This window comes from Cydia pomonella, chromosome 3 (genome assembly GCF_033807575.1).
Source record: "Cydia pomonella isolate Wapato2018A chromosome 3, ilCydPomo1, whole genome shotgun sequence".
NCBI lineage: Eukaryota > Metazoa > Arthropoda > Insecta > Lepidoptera > Tortricidae > Cydia > Cydia pomonella.
In genome coordinates, this window is record NC_084705.1 from 24,580,111 (window position 1) to 24,602,325 (window position 22,215).

The window sequence follows — 22,215 nt, forward strand, 5'->3', positions numbered from 1 at the left end:
AAGGCGTGCGTGGGGATATAGATCCAACACGTAGAGGCCATTTGGACAGCTTTGATGTCTTGTAGAACGCCTGCTGGAACCCATTCATCGGTACATAAATAGATACCCATAAACCGGTTTCAACAGGCATTTGAGGCTATTGCAGAAAAATGGAAAGAGTCCTGGTCTATGGTTTGAATTTGGATGGACAATAAAACTGGGCTATTGCTCAGAGTTCCGGACACCTGCAATAACATTGTGATATACAGTGTTATCGAGGCGGGCGGTGACTCGCCACTCGCTAGATGGGCACCTGATGCGCCATCGTAAAGACGGCCAGGCGCAACACCGGCGTGAGCGGCTCAGGGGTGTCGAGAGGTGTGCTGCGCTTTCTCCGAAGTTACTCGCGGCGTTATGCCCTTTAACACTTCCACCCCTGGAGCGTATAGCTCTAACGTCTCCCCTCTGGACGGCCAATTAAGGCAAGCCAGAGCTGAGAGTCCTACGGGTCCCCTTGGGGTTCCACTCCGACCGACGAAGACTCGCCGGAGACGGAGACCCTGACCGACCCTCTGGAGCACTCGGGTCCGTGGGGTCGTTACTCCCCAACAGCTCGCCACAAGCTGCCCTGCGGGCTATTATTATTATTATTTGTATGTCTCTTACAAATACTCGGGACCGGGCTATTGGGTTGAGTTGTTAGTGGACTGGTAACCGAGACTATGGAGGTGACTATGGCACCTGCCCTGATCATATGTTTAAAAAAAACACGAAAAAATGGACAGGTGGTGACACGCCAACTCACAATATGGGTCCCCGAAAACGGCCGCTCGCACAGAGCGACAAGGGGACAATATTGCGTGAGCGGCTCAGGGTGTGGAGAAGTGTGCGCCGCTTTCTACCCAGTGGCTGTAAGCAGCCACTGTGCCAACTCGCGTCTTATGCATATTTCACTTCCACCCTGCGAGCATATAGCTCTGACACCGCACTCTGGACGGCGGTTATTATTATTATAAGAGTTTATTACTTTCGTATGCATTATACCGTATTCGTCAAAGCCGTATCAACTTTTATTATTAATTCCAATGTAATTGTTTCAACAGTGGACAAGATTTCCGCAAAGTTGCTAAGGATGCATTCGTACGCTTTAGTACAATATGTTTGGATGCCACCGCTGTGCACAAAATTTTGATTCCTTGTTATACTAAAATAATCCGAGTTTATTTTGTTTGTTTTACTTTTTTCATTAACAAAACAACCTAACCACAAAGTGGCACTTTGGCTCTTTAACCTGTCCCAAGAGTAACATCACCAACTTAAGACGAAAAATTAAAATTTTACAACACAAAAACTTCAGTTAAACCAGACTTCCAAATCTCAAACAAAACCGTATATCTCATTCGACATTCTGGCTTATTCATTATTAAAGTCTTTACATTATTTAACTCCTTAACTTTCTTTAACGCCTGTCTCGAAAATTCTCTTTAAAAGCTCTATTTTGCCAGTGTGCGTACAGATTTGACAACCCTAATTAAACTTCCTATCACAGCATAATATAATTTTTAACAAAATATTGTTATACTGCCAATTTCCTCTGAATCTAGTTAATATCGTTGTTTTCTAGGGTTACCAGTTGTGATTACAACAAGTATGAGCGTGGAAGGGTTGTCCTTTGACGGTGACACAAAAGTTACAACATAAAACAAGGGATCGTTTTTCCCAGAGGCGCCATCTGTTCGCCCTCTAATGAATTAACTTTGAAAACAACACTGCTTGTAGGGATGACAAAATGTAACCTGAATTTTTTTATTTATTTTATGTATCATAGTCATAAGGCTTGTTAAATTAAAACAATTCTGTGATTTGTAACTTCAATGTCTTCAAAGGCATGACAATATTTTGGCTTTAACTGTGAACTTTCGTGAGTTTAGTAGTAGTAGAAGTTTTTTTTTTTTCAAGAATGTATAATATTAGTTTTACTAGTGTAAAAATCTATTGGGTGCTGATGCTCACCTATTATTGTGTGTGTCCTCTATATTTATGGTGCTTGCTTAGATTGTTTATTATGTACTGTTGGCGTGTCTTTAAAAAAATGTTATATTTGTCAAAATATATGATCAATATTACTCCAGGGCAAAGACTGCTACTTTATAAATCGCAAGTGAGACCCCATATGGAGTATTGCTGTCACCTTTGGGCAGGAGCACCTGGATGCCAGCTTGGGCCCTTCGACTCAGTTCAAAGACGTGCTGTACGAATCGTCGACGATCCCAAACTCACAAGCGGTATTGAACCTTTAAGTCTAAGGAGAGACTTTGCCTCCTTATGTGTGTTCTACCGCTTGTACAATGGGCTGTGCTCTGAAGAATTGTTTGACATGATGCCCACGGCTACTTTCTATCACCGCACCGCCCGCCGTCGGCAGGGTGTTCATCCTCACACCCTAGAACCTAAATGGTCACGCACTGTGCGGTTTAAGAGGAACTTCCTCCCGCGCACGCTCCGGTTGTGGAATGAGCTACCTGCCGAGGTTTTCCCGAGGGTCTACAGTATGAGGTTCTTCAAAAAAGGAGTGTACAGATTTTTAAAGGGTCGGCAACGCGCATGTAACACCTCTGGAGTTGCAGGCGTCCATAGGCTACGGTGACTGCTTACCATCAGGCGGGCCATATGCTTGCTTGCCACCGTCGTGGTATAAAAAAAAAATCTAAAGGTCCCTGTCTGCATCGCGGGAACATCATCCTTCCCATCACATCCTTTAATCTGCAATCGTACTCAAACAGCTTGTGACAACGGGGCAGTTACTCTAGGCCAATATTTTTTTTTTTGATAATATTTGAACACGATGCAATAATTTGATCATGAATATTGCTGGTCTGAGGTCTCACCTACGTATGAACGATTCTAATATTCTGTTAAGATAATGATATTTCTGAAGAAACAAAAACAAGCGGTCCAAACATTCATAGTTTAGTCTTTTTTGGATTTTCTCACAAACAGTTTCATTACTAATTTCCCTAACATATACAAAAACCCTATAAATAATAACAGAGTAGTAACTAAGATGGAAAATAACACTGCCACTAATTTCAGTTCGTAGTAGTCGGCCCAGCTTATGCCAGCAGCGGGCGCTCTCAGATGGCGCGCGCCACCGTGCCGCAACACGTGCTCCGTCCACCACACCGCGCGCTCCAGTGCCGACATCGGCTGGTCCGCCATTAACGTACGGAGTTTCAACACGTTTTGACGGTAGCTGAAAAGATAAACATTTTTATTAGTTATTTGTAATGGGAAATCTTGAGGGATAAAGAAGAGATCACCGTTCATAATAATATCTCCTCAGTAACGCAATAGACGAAAAAAAAACTTTAAATTCAATGATATCATATAATAAACATACAAGATACACGAGATATAAATAAGTAAATAAATATCATTGGGACATTCTTACACAACAATTGATGTAGTCAAATTAAATACTCCCATCCCATAATAATATATTCTTATTTTCACATATTATTTGTTAATATGTAAAAATAATTCATTACTAATATCATAAACGCGAAAGCGTGTCTGTCTGTCTGTGTTATGAAAAGTGGATGGAAGACTGTTTGGGGAATATCGGATGTATTAAGCTACTCAAATTAGATTCCACGCAGAAGCAAAAGCTAGTAATTTGTATAAGTTTAAATTGTAATGTTTTTGTTATTATTAAAATGAGATATTATTATTGGTATAGGATAGCCATTTTATTTTATATAGATGTAATGGAAATATAGATAAATTGGCATATTAAGTTAACGGTGAATAAAAAAAATAAAATAATTTGCATAGAACGGAAAATTCGGTAAAGTGAAATATCTACTTTATGTTAATCCTTTTGTTCTTCAGATGTAATAAATTGAAATATGACAAATTAATTATTTAAGTATTATCGAAACGCAAAAGCAGAGTAGGTAATTTAAGCAAACTTATCCCAACGGAGCCGTATTATAGTATACATGTTAATCCCACAGCGCAATAACGTCCATGCAAATTCATGCAAGTTGAAATTGTAGAATACAGATTTGCATTAAGTATAAAATCCGATAGAGAGGGGATTTTATCTGGGCACTGGCTAATTATAATTGTGGTACATTTATGATGAATACAGAGTTGGAACTTAGAAGGTTCTGTGAATCCAGCCTATAATATGCATTTACGCGGTGGAATTTAACTGACCGCATGTATGTGGCTTACCGTAGCTTGTCAAACATATGAACATACGAGTAGTATTATCTAGACGGTTCCGGGTCCACCACTACTAGTTAGAAAAGTGACAACATGCTGCAAAAAGTTTATACCAATTTTCTGCCGTATTACTACAACGCGCTAGTGTATTTTTTCGTTCTAAGGTAAACACTGTAGAGTCAGACCAAGCTAAGTTGGCAGCGATTATGATAGCCCAGCTTGTGCAAGTGTAAAGAAACCGTAATAATCCTAACTAGATAGATGCTTGACGTTTAAAATAACAGCTACACTGTCTGGGCTGTCAAAATTCCTGCCAACTTTTCTTTTATTTTGCTTAACTAAAATTACATTACTCCTTAAACTCGAGCAAAAATATTAAAAGCATAGCATAGCAACATTATTTCGTAATAATTTCGCCTATCTTTAATTTCACTGATTATTGATAGGTAAATCCTTCTATTATATAACAACATACATTCGATAATGCGTCAATGCTTATCACTATCACGAGTAAGGGCCGCCTCACAATAGCTGTTTTTTTTTTAGCGTCGTCGTAAAGTCAGTGCTATGGAAAATGGCGTCGCTGCGCAGTCGCGTCAACCAGTGGTAGCCGAAACGTTAAGGAAATTAACTATCATTGGCCAATGTCCATTATAAATTGAACCGTAAACTGTAACCGTCCCTTACGGTTTACGCTTCAATTTATAATGGTTGAGGTTATTTGCAATTAACGTTCGGCCAACACTGGCGTTAACTTTGCGTCCAGCAGCTGCCATAGAGTTGACTAGACGCCGACGCTCGGGAGACGCTAGTGTGGAGTGGCCCTAAGAATTATGAATTATGATTACACTAATGCATAATTTTTTATTAGTTTTTATAGTTAGATAATTCAGAAAATCCACTCCGTCTGCCGCCGCTGTTGTATACAATACCTATACGTCGTCGTTCCAGTCACGGGTTTTAAATCACATAACGTATGCAGTAACCTTAATTTTCCATAGATATAATTTGTAACATCGAATCTATAAAAATCAGTTGCACTGCTGTGCAGTCAAGTTCGAAATAAAACGAACATCACACCTAACTTGGATAACGATACCATAATTGCTACAATAGTAATTTTAATATACCTGTCATCTTCCACAACTTTTAATATGGTGTTATAAAACTCCTCCTCTGTTAATGTGTCCCAATTAAGTTTTTCACCAATTTTGTGTTGTATATACTTCTCAGTATTGAAAAACTGGTCTGCTCGTAATGGTATACCTACGAACAAAGACCAACATATTAAAAATGAGCGCAGTACAAAAATGCATATTAATAAAAAGAAATATTTATTTTCATAAACGACGAATATTTACTATTAAGATTAATAACATTACCTATTAATGGTACGCCAGCAACGATTGCCTCGTCTGTTGATTGCATTCCTCCTTGAGTAATGAAAAGTTTTATTTTTGGATGTCCTGGAAAAATATGCGGAACTTATTGAGGATAAATATTTTTCTTTCAATGGCATTTAGGTAATCCCTGACGCCAATAATGAATCGTAATAAATAAACAACATCAACAAATATCTTCAATGGTTAGTTTCCATTATAAGTTCTTGGAATACAAATATTCGAATGAGTGTGCGCATTTTAAAAATTATCCTTTATCCATTCTTAACGTTGTTGTATTTTTTTGAATTTTTAATTAAAATATTTTTTTTTTACTACGTCAGTGGAAAACAAGCAAACGGCCCGCGTGATGGCAGTCTCCGTAGCCTATGGACGCCTGCAACTCCAGAGGAGTTACATATACCTAACACCCCCCTACCCTGGACACCCTGGTTGAGCTCTGGCAACCTTACTCACCGGCAGGAACACAACACTATGAGTAGGGTCTGGTGTTATTTGACTGCGGTTTTATGTAAGGTGGAGGTACTTCCCCGGTTGAGCTCTGCTCTAGATCTGGAATGACATCCAGTGTGCTGTACCCTACCACACTAAGCGAGATGACATTCACAATGCCCATACCTCTCTTATGGTATAAGTATTGGAAACATTCAAACATCCAATTCATTTAATTTTGCTTGGAATTAATAATAATCCTGCCTGCGATCAATAAAACGAATTAGTAATCAAAACCATTCGTTAACTCAGTATCAATATTAAAAGATTTTTCACGTCAGCAGCTGGAACAAGGGTAATTTGCTGCTTAAAAACAGTGTGCAAAATCGAAAAAATCTCACTGAGTGAGACAAAATAATATTCAAGTTACCTTTATATTCGAATGTCATTTCAACGTGCGGGGCCTAATACAAGTTCGAAATATTTGGATTCTACTGTCTTTGTCCTTTTCACTACATTAGCAAAAAAGAGACAAAAATAAGTGCGTACGTAATTCAACGGTATATTGACGGTTTATACTAGACCCCCGAAACAAGGCAGACCGCATCGTTCCAAAACACCCTAAGAGTCCTCAATCGTAATAATGAATTAATGAAATAAAAGTTTAAAATTTAATAAAAACACCATATTTTACGTATTTTATTATACAATCAAAACAATTAACTTAAAAAAATACGCAATTGTTACGCAAAGTAAATAGTTCTACTTTTAACGACTTTTACTTTTTTTTCTATTTATTTACTATAGTTGACAAATAGTTGTATCTGCAATTCGGACCGTATCTTACAAAGTTTTTTTTTTACAAAAAATAGTTGTCGATTAAACTATCAATTGATGTTCGTTACTTCATTATTTCCGTATTATTTTTTTTTAAATTGCTTTCGTTTTGTTTTATTGCGGTAATTAAACTTAATTGTTAGAAATAAAATACTTTAAGAAAACATGAGTGAAATAATGATGAAGATGGATTAAATTTTTTTAGGATGTATTTTTACCTTACAAATATGTTCACACTGCTGTCGTGAAAATTTTTGTGTACTACACGAGATCAAAGTTATTTACATCTCATACGCTTTTGAGTTCCTTACTACGCTCAAGATTCTAAATGCTGCTCTGCTCGTGAATCTATTATAGATTCTTTCGCTTGCACGGGACTCAAAATAAGCACTCGAAGAAATATCAAACTCTGCTCTCTTGTTGCACAAATAACTATTGCTTGCTTTAATAAAAACCTGTCTGCAACCTTTCCATGTTCAGTAAAAAATCTTTGTACGTGAAAAATGGGGTTCCTTTTCAGCTAAATGTCGACTTCTTAAATCACTAAAGTTTTACAGAGACGTAAATAATCGAAAATTCATAATTCTTACTCAGTAGGTCGTTTTGCGGTAGCCATTTTATTATTTTCACATTACTTGGTAGCGCAGGCAGATCTTCAGTATCCCATTTGCATAAAACGTTATAAGGTAATTTTGAGAATACTGTTAGCAGCAAACTAATTTTGTCTTCAGAGAGAGTAGACGGGCTAAAGTTGGAACCAAAACTAACATAAATTACTCCGACAGACGAGTCGAGGTATGACTTGAGATCCTGAAGGCAAATAATAACATGTTGAGTGAAACAATTTCGCTAGAAAACACTAATAGTTTGTGTATATTAAACTCGAGTAATAATATAAACATGCATATTTAAATCAAATCAAATTATGTATTTCAGGATGAGAAAAGCCCATATGTGTCTTTCCATCAGAGAATTTCATTGTGCTTCATGTGCATAAGGACCTTTCTCTGAATAAACGGTAGGCTATATTATAATAGTGTACTTTCAAACTGACCAACATTTGTTCAGCGACTAAAAAAAATGTTTCGATTTTTAGTAGGTACACTTTAAAATTCATTTCAACCTTCGTTCTATACATTTTAAAAGTTATTGAAGGAATATAATCTATGTTATAGTTTTTTTTCAGACAAACACTCAGAATACTTTGTCAATATATTATTAATCTTATCAAATTAATGATATACTATATATTCTGTTAAGTACGAATATTTATTTAAATTGAATTTACATAAAGAATATTTATCACAATATACATAGATGTAAATATCACAATATAATGTTTGTTTAAAATAATAATATCGCAACAGGGCCTGGGCGTGAGACTTGCAACCAGAAGTCAAACCCTAGTTCTTACCAATTCATTATTCGAAATATCCATAGTTATTTAATAACAAAAAATATAAGTACGGTCGAGGAAATTTATTCTTTAGCAGTTAATGGTTCACTTTACATCGGACAACACTTAACATAAAGTGTGTACAACCAAATTTACTTGAACCGACAATTGCTAAAGAATCAATTTCCTCGACCGTACCTTATCATATATTTTCCACTAGCTTCTCGATGAATCAGTTCTGTGAAAACTGCTTTACAAAAATTTAAAGTAGGTACTTACTTTTGGAAGATCTTTTACAGGAGGTATATGAAACTGTCCCAAATACACAACACTAGTAGGCACCGGTCTATTTCCTTCCCAAACAGGATTTGTATTCAAAAATAACATATCTACGTTACTTTCCAACTCGTGCAACTCAGGCGTATCTGCACCAAAATAAGCCTTTAAAATCATATTCACTTCATTTTCATACCCAATGTAGGCCAACTTTATCACCAAAGTTATAAGTACGTCTTTTATTTTGTCTTTCATTGTTAGATTTACCAACTTTTTCCGAAACGCCGCAGGATATAAGAATAAATGTGTAGGAGCACCGATGCCTTCGAAATTGCTGGTTATCCCATAAAATGAACTAACTTGTATGACTGGGGCTTTGAATTTATGAGCGTACCCTAGAGCTGCTACAATACTTGCTTCCGTTAAAACAAGATCAAACTTTTGATTTTTGGCCATGAATTCTTTTAACTGTGGAGTTTCTAATTGAACTCTTACTAAATCTGCCAAAACTTGCATTGTCGCTTTCAACTGTATATATAAAGATGCTCCCGTTGCTCTTTCTACCATTTCGTTCCAAACCTTGTATGACACATCGTGTACATCAATTTCTGTGAAATTCCTTGGTGCTTTATTTCCTTTAAAAGCCGGGTCTGGTGTTATTATTACCAATTCATGTCCCCTTTTTGATAATTCTTCGGTCAAAATACGAAACACAGCTGCATGACTTAGAGATGGCGCCGGAAAAACACAAAGTATTCTGGCACTTTCAATTGTATTTACTACACATAACACTAAAGCTAACGTAATAACTTTCAACATTTTCATGAATGATATTATGAAGTCAAAGTTTAAGCGAATGAATGATTTAGAAGCATGTTTCCTGTTATATTTCGTTGATATCACTGATACGGATATCAGCTGCCGTTACCGCTTATCAATATTGACCATCAAATTATACTTTATAGCGTTCCGTGCCTATAAAAATGGAATCATTACGAGTATAGGATCACTTGTGTGTCCGTCTGTCCAGCTGTCACAGGCAATTTGTTTCGAAACTACTTGACCTAGTTGAAATTTGAGATCTCCAGAGACGGAGAAATGACGAGGTGGAGGTGAGGCGGTTTTGTGAGGATGACATTTTTTTATAATTGAAATAAATAATTTATTAAATGACTAAAACAAAACGTTTAAAATAATCCAGTTCATATGCAATGAAGATTTTATAATTTAAATGTAGACAGTTTTATAGTTATTGCCCACCCAACCTCTATCTCCAAAAGCACTGGGCCTAATTTTGAACAAAAAAACAAAAAATCATTACACGTGGATTACAGAAAAACTTAAAAAAGACCAAGCCTGAGTCGATCTTATATTATATTGTAAAAAAGAGTGACTAATGTAATCCCTTGGAGCGCGAGTCTGACTCGCACTTGACTAGTTTTTTGTTTGATTATTCCCTAAGTATAGGTAGATTAAAGACATTTCATCAAGCATTTTACATACCTAATTGACTTGTGACTCTTATAACTCTCAGTGTTACAAGATGGAATGACCTAAGTATTTTATTTATCATGTTTTTTCATCGGCTTTCCGTATCAGCAACGGGTTCCGTTATAGAATTCAGAAATTAAATACCTTCATTCCAGGAACTATTTAAATATGTAATAATAACACAAAGTTATCAATTGAAGCGACCCGATTGTCGCTGATCGAAATGCGCTGTCCTTGAGTTCTTGAATAGATCGAAGTTCATCCTTCATAAGCTTGGAGACCAGAGCCGTTGGTGGTCGCGGATCTCCGCCTGGACAGCTTGGATACATCATGTTAAAGTTGCAGTCCTGAAAAAAGAATTACGGCCACTACAATAGGGTTGTTTCCATCTACAAATCCTAGGGCAGAATAGTATCCCAATAAATTCTTATGGATTATAAGAACATTTTAAACTACCTTTAGTGGACCTCTAATGAGCATATTTTTGTAAATATTGAATTTAAAATATCTTTTAACACACAATATCTTTTCAAACAGCGTTCTGGGCGCGAAAGCATGGGTCAAAATATATTTTGTTAATTTAACATATTTAAAGCCGTTTTTAGGGTAAAAGTTTAATTTTAGGGCAAGGTTTGGTTAATATAGAACGTATTACAACCGTTTAAAAAAATTGGAAACAACCCTATTGCGCGTTATAGGGTTAGCCAACTACTCGGAGAAAACCGTTTATACAGGGTTAAACTCTACTGTATAAACAGTAAACTCTGTGTTAGTTGATTAACCCTGGGACGCGTAAGTGGCCCTAATAGGTCATTTTCCGTAGAATACGTCGAACGCGGAGGTCGACCCTGATGATGATGAAAGGTGGGAAATAAAAAATATATATTCAACTTCAAATGATATAAATATGATAAAATAATGTAATTTTTGTATGGTGTCTAGATAAAATAAGAAACTGTTTACTTCGGCGTATAGATCGTGTCATTTACGACGAAGCGTGCCTTGACTCTTAATGTCATGTACCTAATTAAAGGTTAGATTTGACAAATTTGCGCGTCATCGTGTATGACACGACCACCTACATACAACCAGAAACTAGTAAATAGGAAGACCTAGATTTACTCTCTGGTGAAACGAAAATAAAGTCCTTCTTCAATGACAATGAAATTAAAAGGTAATATTTGGATAAGATGTTCAAAGTTTTACAACTTTACTACCGAAACCAAATATGAAATATTTACGAAATCTTTGGATCCTCGCGCCATTATTTTAAAAGACAACTGTTACTTAATCAAAAATGAACTTTGAGCTTTTAGTATAAGGTTCAGAAAAAAATAAAACTCCTCGGAAGGAATTGAAGTCACCCTAATAAACTAGAATTTCAAAGGAGTATGCTAACAAGCCTCTTGAGAGTCGAGTGCGTGCACGCAGCAGTGCTTCGGAATATCATGAATAAAAGTAGTAGTTAAATAAGATTTGTCCCTTTTTAGGGTTCCGTACCCAAAGGGTCAAACGGGACCCTATTACTGAGACTCCGCTGTCCGTCCGTCCGTCCGTCTGTCACCAGCCTGTATCTCATGAACCGTGATAGTTAGCCAGTTGAAATATCTACAGATTATGTATTTCTGTTGCCGCTATAACAATAAATACTAAAAACAGAATAAAATAAATATTTCTTTCCAATCTCGAGGTTCTCATCCAATAACCGAAGTTAAGCAACGTCGGGCGGAGTCAGTACTTGGATGGGTGACCGTTTTTATAGATAATGGTACTAGGACTCTCCTTCCTGTGCGAGTCTGACTCGCACTTGGCCGGTTTTCAACGTTGGGGTGATATTTTTAGATATCAGTGCTGGTCGAGAAACTAGGCGGATTTGGCTGGATGTTGCAATTATTTTTGAAGCCACCGACCAATGCCGCTTGCCTAACCTTCTCTCGTATTTTATATTTTGTACTATATATCGCATATATAACGGTGGTATTTGTCCTTTGGGTACGACATAATATGTAGGCACAAGGTTAAGCTTTATCTAGAAGGTTCAAGAATTTGCATGCAATATTCGATTGCTAACTACAGAGTATAAATTAAGTCAATCGAGCAAATACCGCAATGTATCGAAAATAGCTTGCAAATTCATAATTATAGCTCTGCAAATAATATCGTGTCAGATATTTTTACGGGATTCGTAGTGTTATTTTTGCGGGATTATTGCAGGTGATTGTATTTAACGTGACAAAAAAATATTAAACGCCTATCCAAACTTTGTTCACATATCCGATTTCTTACTGACTAGATACTTTTTAAGTATAACCAATAATAGGCCTATATAGGGTGATTCGTGAGACATGAGCAGGATCAAGCCTGTGTATTCAGTAAGTTATAAGCAACTGTTTCGTATCAGTATTTGTGAGATTGACGTCAATTTATTTTTTACCATAAAAAAAAAGTTTTAATTTACGACATTCATGGACACCCTACAATTAGATTACTTCCGTCAAATACCGACACTCTTTGTTTTATCCATGACAAGTGTCTAATTACTAATCTAATCATCAGGCGGGCCTTATTCTTGTTTGCCACCGACGTAGTATAAAAAAAGATGGAAATAATTTTGCAACCATATGACAAATACTGCTTTCACATCGCCTGTAAGGGCATTATTACGTTTCAAGTTTAAAAATATTATTTAAGAAAAAAAAAACAAGATTTGTGTGCTGGAATAGAAGAGAGCCACTTTGATCACTCCTAGCAGCGAAGAAAACTGCTACATTGTTCTCTCCTAGCAGGGAAGAAACAGCCCTTTTTCCAAATAGATGATCCGAAAAAATCTGAAAGCTTACCCGTGTATGAATAAATAACTATTGTTGTTTATTCATACACGCATTTATTAATATAAATAACTATTGTTGTTTATTCATATTGCTAGCGTACACCTGTGCTTGTAGATCGTATCATTCACGAAGACGCGTACCTTGAGACCTTGACTTGTATTGTCATATTATTAAAGGTTAGATTTGACAAATATGCGCGTCATTGTGACACGAATTATAATTATTATTAGTAGGTACTATACCTGAAAAACTTCACCCTCCGATATAATAGTTGAAAATTTCTGCAGCAAAATAGACTGTTGAGAAGTGCATTTGTCCGGAAAATTCAACAGGACCTCTAAAGTGCAGCGACGGAAACGGGTCTTTTCACTGCAACAAACCTGCCTTTTATGACGAATAAACGTTTCAAAAGTTCGTTTGAGAATCGCTGACGATCCAAAAAGTAGGCAAGGCGTTCAATCGGTTTTTAGAAATCGTTAGTACATACCAGCACAAGTAGAAGTGAGTTTCATAATGTGCCCAGTTATTTGTAGCATTTTTATGCTGGTCTGTGTGGAATTTCATGTTTAAGAAACATGTTGTCCAGTCCTTTGAAACCGCCATGATGCATTTATATAGGGGCATGTCGTAGTCTGGTAAAAAGAAATAATCTTATTAAATTTCGAAAGGCAGTCGCATCAAAGCATTTTTTATAAGTTACTTAATTAGGCACCTACAAGGTATAACAAAAATAGCGGGGATCCGTTTAAGGGCACTTTTGGTATTGTGCGTTAAATAGGAATAAGTAAAAGAAAAAAAAATGACGTGAAAATTTTTGGACTTTGTGATTGGGTTTGGCCGACTTTGATGGCCCATAGAAAAAATTGTTTTCACGTGATTTTTTTTCTACGACTTTATAATCAGTACACGAGACCAAATATGCCATTAAACGGATCCCTACTATTTTTGTTGTACACTACATATGAGTGGTTTATGTAGATGCCATAGTGCCAGACAAAATACACCTAATTAAATGCATATGATATGACTGAGATCGAGATAAAGAGGTGAGTCCATTTTGATAAACTCAGGAGCGCAGCTTTCAGGCTAATTCGAACGTACACTGACATCAGAATTATAGGTATCTGAATTAGCTCGCAGCAATACATGTACATGTACGTACCAGTACGATAGAAATGCACGATAACTGAATGATATCATTTAGATGTCACTATAATATTAATATACGTTCAAATTGGCCTGCTTATCTATTCCAGAGAAATGAAAACCAATTTGACTTACTCGCTGAAAACCAGTCGTCGTGGCACACCTTATCAATAACGTGCAGTTGGCCCTGGATTATAAAATCGTTGAATTTCTTTTCTGTGACGTCTTGGCAATCAGTGTTCCAATCGTATTCACAGGATGCGAGTTGCTTCAATGCTCTGTAAAAGCAAAAGCAGTTTACATAATTATCCTACTGACTGTTAATGTTAACTGTTTTGACAACAAAACGTGTACCTATATTTATAGGTAGGGCAAAGCATTCTGGTAATTTGACACCGAAGCCTTCAGGACAATTGCGCACTGTCTTGACGATATTATCTTAGTTTTAAATGCCACCGATTTTAAACCGTTAAATATTTTTGAATGTAGAGATTTTTTTTCTTATTATGTCGTTTTGGTCGATGGGGCTGGATTTTTTCTAGGTTAAGCATCCAACTAAATTGACTTGTAAGTATAATAATTGGTAAAAACTTACTTGCACCAATTCCTTAATTCATTAGGCAAAGGCAGGGTTATCGTCGAGTTATAATTTTTTTTAGCTTGAAAAGTACAGTTGCTAGCGTACTCTTCAAAATCATCGCACAGAATATTTTTGCTCTCTAGGGGTATTCTTGGGGCAGTGTCGTTCTTCCCGTCGTTTTTCCGCGACGTTGTGAAACGATTAAACGGGTTGATGGGCTCGGGCTCATCTATAACATATCAGAATAATACTAATCTTACTTCTTATTTAGGATTGATTGCTGTTTTTAATATATCAAGAAGTAAAATTGTCCAGCAGTCCCAAACTAAAATAACATAATTAATCTCTTCACGTTAGCCATTCACTTTTGTTAGAGTACCATTCGCATTCAATTGTTAATATATTTAACGTTACGGAACATTGGTATTAGTAACTATATACTAACTTATTAATCGTAATTCATAAATCATAAAAGGGGAAAATTGCCAACCAAATAATTCCGTCACAGTACATTTACATTATACTTATAGTATCGCGGCTTCATTAGATTATTGTAACTAGCGATAGAGATGGAAAATAGTATTTTGTCTTCACTTTGTAATATAGTATGTCCGTAAATTTCTATGCTTTAATATTCTTAACATAATTATTAGGTATATGTACGAATCATTCTTTATACTAAGACAATTCAGGATGTAACTGAAAAATACCTTCATTCGCATCTAGTTCATTGAGTTTCTCGATAAACTGCCTTGGCGTATTTTCATCATAGTCACTAGTGTCTGAAAATAATATAAATTGAGTTATGACATAGTTATCCATCTAATGATGTTAACCTGTTAGTTATCTACCATCCTGTACAAATTTCATTCTAAAATGAGGAGACTCCATTGCTCACAGTTACTTTCTATGTTATGTTTAACTGTGGTCTGTTGACACAACTTAAAGCTAGGCTTTTTCTTTAGCAGATTCTACTTATTAACTATCGTTTGTATGACGTATGGCCTCTTTTAGGGTTCAGTAGTCAACTAGGAACCTAATGGATTCGCAGTGTTCAGTCATTAGTGTGTCTCTCAGGTTGAGACTTAGTTTATATATCGCCATAGTTCATATATAGCCCTGTTCAAAACGAGGATCTAGGAGACGACGTCGGCGATGGCGAGACGAGTTAAACTCCATTTTAAAGGAATGGCCAGGGACTGCTCAAGATCGGGAAGGCTGGAAAAAGTGGTGGGAGGCCTTTGTCGCTGGGCAACTATAGGCTCCCAATAATAACAAGGTACAACCCGTACACGTAAAGTGAGAATGATTTTTTCAGCTTTAATTCTTTTGTTTTTATTGGGTGTTGGATAAGGATATGCATATTAAAATTTAAGGGGTCTTGATGAACAATATATGATAATGACTTATTCATATAACTATGAATATTTAAAACATAAGATGTGAAAAACAATAAGGCCCGTCTAAGCAAAACTCTGCAACGACTTGTTCTGTGAAGTGACATGTGTGAAGTGTACAATAAACATCATATTATTTTCATACGAACTTGATATTCGTGATGGCAATTTCACACTGGTGAATTGATTACCATGTCGGAACAGTTAGCTTTGACTAACTCTAGTCCCAGTCTCTTGAGAGTCGGATAACACCTACTACCTAGGTAAATCAATACAAACTGCGGATAAATTAGACATCATAAAATTTGCAACGATCCTTGGAATAAAATTACATTAAAGCAGGAACTAGCCGAAACAAAAACCACTACAATTTAAAAAGGAAAGTTCCGTCGTTCGGTTTGCGTTAAACTCTAATTTCCCTGCAAATTTATGGTTTTAATTTATTCACTCATAGTAATTTTGGGTAGTTTTAAAGTATGATTATTTCTCATTTCCACGAAGATGGGTATGTTTATGTACGGAATAGCCGCAAGTGCATAGATGTCATTTGCTAGTACCAACAGGCTAGTACAAATAGGAAAAATGACTTTCTGTTTTTACTGGCTTTAAATATCATACTAATTGTTTAGTTGCGACAGCAGCAGAAGAAAATGGAAATCCAAAGCGGCGATTTAATGTATTCGTATTTAATTTACAATATCGCTAATCCCAGACAGTTCACTTTTATGATTACTTATAATGATATAATGAAATAAATAGTCACTCACAGTAACTATTAACAGAGCTGAAAATTAATATTAAAATCATTACAATATATTTGCTAGTGTTCATAATTGTTATAACGTAATTTCAAACGAAACCAAAAGTTTATTTACAAAATTCTATCGTTGACAAATTTGACAGTAGGTCATGTTAGACAATCTGCCATAGACTTTGACGAAAGACGTTTGAGTTTCTAACACAGTAGGATGAACAAGATCTCTGTGTTGGGTCCATCCCAGTCCAATCTACCAATCAATGAAAAAGAGATATCAATGGATTTAAATAATCATTAAAGTAGTATAACTCTGAATCTGACATGAGGGGTGGGGTGAAATGACCGAACCCGAACGGGATGGTCTTATGGAACTTTCAGAAGGAGCGGCAGATAACTTTTGAGCATGGTTAATATGAGCATGCTTATGTACTGTTTGCTTTTTCTATTTTTCACTAAAAGGCATGGTCAAAAGTAGCACGTTCGAAACAAACATGTCAGTAGGTAGCATTTGCTCAACAGTAGCATAGTTCCATGCTAGTAACTAGCATGTGTAACAGTACATTTGGTAAGCTCAGGGTCAGCTATAAATAATAGTTCCAAATCTCTTCATAGTAGCGCTAGAGTAGCTAAGATCCTAGGTGTTATTGACGGAGTGAAGTGCGCTGTCTATCCTCCTGGATCCCCCTGTCAAAGAGCATATAATCACTACGTTTTATTTAAGTTTTTTTGACGGACGCTTTTTGGTACATGGAGATTGTATTCCTTATTAGGTACAGACCTTCCATACGGAATAGCATCAGGCGCCATTTTGTCGACAAAGAAGTTTTAATTTAACCGTCAACGTGAACCATTCACTCGTAATATTGCTATTTACGTTTAATATCTAGTTTAATGTGCATGCATAGAGCTAACTTCGCAAGGCATTTGCGAAAATGTGTAAATATCATCTTGAATAAATATCAAACTTCTACAAAAAATATAAGGTATACTCCCGGCCAAAAGTATGGAAACAAGCTTCTATTTCAATAGAAAAATGTGATTTTTAAAGCGATGGATCGTACATACTACTTGTTGCCAATTTACAAACAAAACGGCAAAATAATAATGGAACATTTTAAAAGTAAATTACTCAAATTTTGGCTATGATAGTTGCCAATTCAACATTTTGTAAGGCAATTAAAAAGGTATAATTATGTAACTTTTCCTAATTCCTCTTTCTATCTTTTTGACAATATTTTAGGATGTTTTGATATAAGCATGTATTTTTAATCTTTGAGGTTTGTCTAATGTATGTTTTAGGTTAGATTAGGTTTTAGAAAGACGAGATATTAAGCAACGTTGTTTCCATACTTTCGGCCTGAGGGTGTATACCTACATATATTAGTATTACACTCTTATGTTGTTCTGTCAATATCGGTGCGAAATTTACTTAGACGGACTTTACATACCGATTCCGGAAAAAGTTCAATAATATGTCATAATTGAAAGAAATGAAATTTTGTTCCAAGGTTCCTACCAATAATAGTTAAATAGAAAGGAAAGACTATAGTATGTTCACTCAAACAAACCAATGCTGCAGGCCGCTAACGTAGAAACCGGAGTTTTACAAAGCCGGCTCACAAAGTCCGGGGTACCTAATTCCCTGGTAGGTATAGGTACTGGAACGTGAATAGTTCCGGCCTTATTTACATAAAATTAAACCCACTTCCAAGGGCTAACAGATGCGGTTAAATGCTACTAAAAGGGTGCTAACGCAAAATTGCAATTTATATGTTGAATTACACGTTTTAAACAAGGACAAATGGCATGAAATCACTTAGAAACTAGATTATGTTTGCGACGACAGACTCTAAAACCTTATGTAAAAAAAATACGAAAACATGTCTAATTTTCATTTATTTTCAATTTTATATCGTTACCCTGCATACCATAGTAGTATAATTTTAATACAAAATAGCTAATGATATTGCCGAAGGATTTGACTAGCAAAATTTTAAACAGAGGTTTATACTTGACAAAAATGTTGAAACCTTCTGGAATCTTCCGCCGCAATTCCTTTCCTTTCTAATTAGAAATTTCCTGAGTTTACGCCCCCTCATAAGAATCGTTTCGTAGAATTGTAACAATGTGTCCACGTTTAGCGAATGCGTCGTGAACGCGTCAAACGTACATTGCTCGCGCTTCGCACACTCACTGCACACGAGCAGCTGTTGCAATCGTTTATGCGCGCGTGCAGTACGTATGTATAATTTCAAGCAAACGCGCATTTCACAGTGAGAGTGACATATGTGTTAGTTATATGCAAGAAAACACATTTGTCCCTTTGCTTATTCTTAAACATAAAAACAATTTAGTTAATTTTAATGTTTCACTCACAAGTTTTCTTCAAAACATGTTTCGTGAGTGGCTCAAAAACTCGGGATTGAAACCGTAAAATTATCTTAAACTTTGTATGTCTCACGACAGTTTAAATTCGATAAGAACAACAGTCAAAAAAATTCTCTTGGAATTGGGGCATAGTTTTATGAATTTGCAAAAAGCAAGAAAACCAAATCATTTCATAGTGTTTAGTGAGAAAGATTGTAAGTTTCATATATTTTCGATAAAAGGTGCAGTAGTAATAAGGATACTGAAAGAAAAAGAGGTGACTTCACGATTTTTTTCTCTTTACTTAATTAAATTAAAATAGATTTTCAGAAAAACGATATCATTAAGTTTAATTTATTATTTATCCTTCTTATTCATTTAGTATAGAAACGTGTTCTTTAATGACGGGTTTTAAAGAATTCAAAGATCCATTATTAATTAAAGTGTTTGGTAATAAGGCCATAAATACTAATGTGATGAAATCCGGTATTAAAATAAATATCAATTATATCATCTAGAATCTTCAGGATATCCCTTGGGATTGGGGTTATTAAATTGAAATATACACCTTTATTAATTTAATGTTATTTAACAAACCTTCAAACAATTTAAAACTTCGTAATACTCAAGCTTTTTCGGTGCAAAATAATGGCTCATTACATAAAAAACGAACGAAAAAAACATTTTATCAACTGATATTTTTAACAAGTATTCTCTTTGTGTCTGCTTAGTCAGAAAGGTTTAAAAAAATAAAAATAAAATATATTAACTTGTCATTTACCGAATGCTGCCTAAACATAAAGGTGGCAGAGGTTTAGGGAGATTTAAGGATAATATAATGACAGACTTTAATTATAAAAGTAATGTCGAATTTCGGCCCACCCCACCTGATTCCCGGATGGGCAATGCTATGTAACCAGCTTAAAAAGCTACTATTGTTGCAATAGGTTCTGATCTGACTCAGTATTTTTACAGCTCTGTTTTCAATGAATTATCCAAATCAACATCCTGCTTTTAATTGGCTTCAGTCCAGAGGTAATATTTCGCCAGTATCAAGGTATTAGAAGCTTTAAATAAGACAAAAATTGTACAATCAGTACAAGACAGTGTACGGTGATTTTATCAGCTCTTGTAAAGCGATAGCTGGACTTTACAACTTTTCAACTTTTTTGGAGCTGGACTATCGGCCGTTGACTCCAAAATGGTGTTTAAATCTCCTCCGCCCGCAAAATACCGTAAAACTATAGCATTGCGTATGTTTAACTATTGTATTAGTTGAACAAATAATACTCCTTTGTTTGCATGGAGGTTAAAGACACGCTCTTTGATGCAAATCATCTCATTATTGCAACTGAAAAATATCACCAGTCTTATGAACATACCATCACATGCATTTCCCAGACAATATGTCTTTTGTACCGCAGATCATTCACCCAACAATGCAACCCCTTTACCACTCAATAAAACACCGAGAAACCCTTTCCCACACTTAATAGAGTTCGAAATTCTTTGACAACTTTTCGCCATTCAGTGACAGAGATCAAGTACCGATGAGCTTTATTTATAAGTGGATAAGGATGACATTCGTTTAGTAGTTTCAAAGTAATAAAGACTAGATCAGAAGACTGGAATCTCATTAGCGGTTGACCTAAATCGATGGTAGCATTGCAAGTAGGGTAAATGCACCGTTTGGCGGTTTTCATGTAATTAGTGAAATGCGTGAGTAAAGCTTCAGCATCAAAGCGTTTTAAGGGCCCTTAATTTATATTGCAATGTAGAGTGAACACTTCTCGAGTTTAGCTTGATGTGGCAGATACTAGGTATATTTTTTTTTATTGACTTTATCGCACAAACAAAGAAAAATGCACAAATGTCTTAATGCCAAAAGGCATTTTCTACTAGTCAACCACTGGGTCAAACAGTGATATGGCTGTTGGTGCAGGAGAGATTTATAAATTATAAAGAGAAATTCAAGTATTATAATATATATAAACAAAATAAAATAAACCTACAAAATTATGATTAAATACAACTTACTACTTATACGAGTATCATATACAAAAGATAAACTAATACATTTAGTACATGCTCATACAAGATGGAGAATATTATTTAAATTCTTCTGACAAAAGACGCTTGCGGATTGTCGCTTAAAACACTATTTTTAAAACAGGTTTCCCAAGCCCCAAGGCATGTCTAATAAATAAATATTATAGGGACATTCTTACACAAATTGACTAAGTCCCACAGTAAGCCAAGAAGGCTTGTGTTGTGGGTACTAGGGAGACAACGATATATAAAATATTCAAATACTTAAATAAATATGTAAAACATCCATGACTCAGGAACAAATATCTGTGCTCATCACACAAATAAATGCCCTTACTAGGATTCGAACCCAGGACCATCGGCTTCATAGGCAGGGTCACTATAGGCCAGACCGGGCGTCAAATTGAATATTTTTGTCAAATAAAGATTTTTTGGTACAAACTTTTATCGCTGATTGTACTTTTCTTACCACATTTTTTTTTTCAAATAGGCCTAGCAACAAGCACTTTTAAATCGTCAAATTTTACAAATATCATCTAAGTCTAAATATCAGAGCAATTTATTGATGCAGTTATTATTGTTCTAAAAAAAACATTGAACTATTATAGATATGGTAAACTTAATAAGAATTTCACAAAAGGAACGTCAAACATCAAAATTGTATAAAAATACTAGTCTAGAACCTTTCTAGAATAAAATCTAAATGTCAAAAAATACGGTATATATATACATTGAATTATCAACTGTCATTGGCAACTGATACTCATTTGAGACAGTTTGAAAAACCCTAAACACACTTAGGTAGAGTTCTTTCATATGGCTACCTCCCGCCTCCAACATCATATCAGCTCGATCGTACCATAATATTGTATTGTCATGCACCCGACTTACATATTTATGAAAATTTTCGACCCAATCGGAAAATAGGAAGTGGGTCAATTTAGCTTCCAAGATTTGACCCACACATACATACTAAGAGGACAGGACAAATTAAATAAAAGCTAGTAACTTGCAAAACGGGAAATTCCGGAGACGGAATGCCGACGG

At 35.7% G+C, this 22,215-nt stretch overlaps 2 protein-coding genes across 2 annotated transcripts; both read right to left on the reverse strand.

Moving 5' to 3' along the window:
• Nucleotides 1-2,846: 2,846 nt before the first annotated feature.
• LOC133516377 (UDP-glucosyltransferase 2-like) lies at nucleotides 2,847-9,564 on the reverse strand. Its single transcript, XM_061849284.1, has 5 exons — nucleotides 8,554-9,564; nucleotides 7,469-7,688; nucleotides 5,592-5,675; nucleotides 5,340-5,475; nucleotides 2,847-3,232 (listed from the first exon to the last, which is right to left on the reverse strand). Exons 1-5 carry the CDS (start codon nucleotides 9,373-9,375, stop codon nucleotides 2,950-2,952), a joined length of 1,545 nt encoding a protein of 514 aa, XP_061705268.1. The 5' UTR covers nucleotides 9,376-9,564; the 3' UTR covers nucleotides 2,847-2,949.
• A 425-nt stretch (nucleotides 9,565-9,989) lies between these two features.
• LOC133516378 (uncharacterized) lies at nucleotides 9,990-21,069 on the reverse strand. Its single transcript, XM_061849285.1, has 7 exons — nucleotides 16,763-21,069; nucleotides 15,309-15,380; nucleotides 14,614-14,827; nucleotides 14,154-14,296; nucleotides 13,360-13,504; nucleotides 13,115-13,241; nucleotides 9,990-10,388 (listed from the first exon to the last, which is right to left on the reverse strand). Exons 1-7 carry the CDS (start codon nucleotides 16,824-16,826, stop codon nucleotides 10,200-10,202), a joined length of 954 nt encoding a protein of 317 aa, XP_061705269.1. The 5' UTR covers nucleotides 16,827-21,069; the 3' UTR covers nucleotides 9,990-10,199.
• Between the last annotated feature and the right edge of the window lie 1,146 nt (nucleotides 21,070-22,215).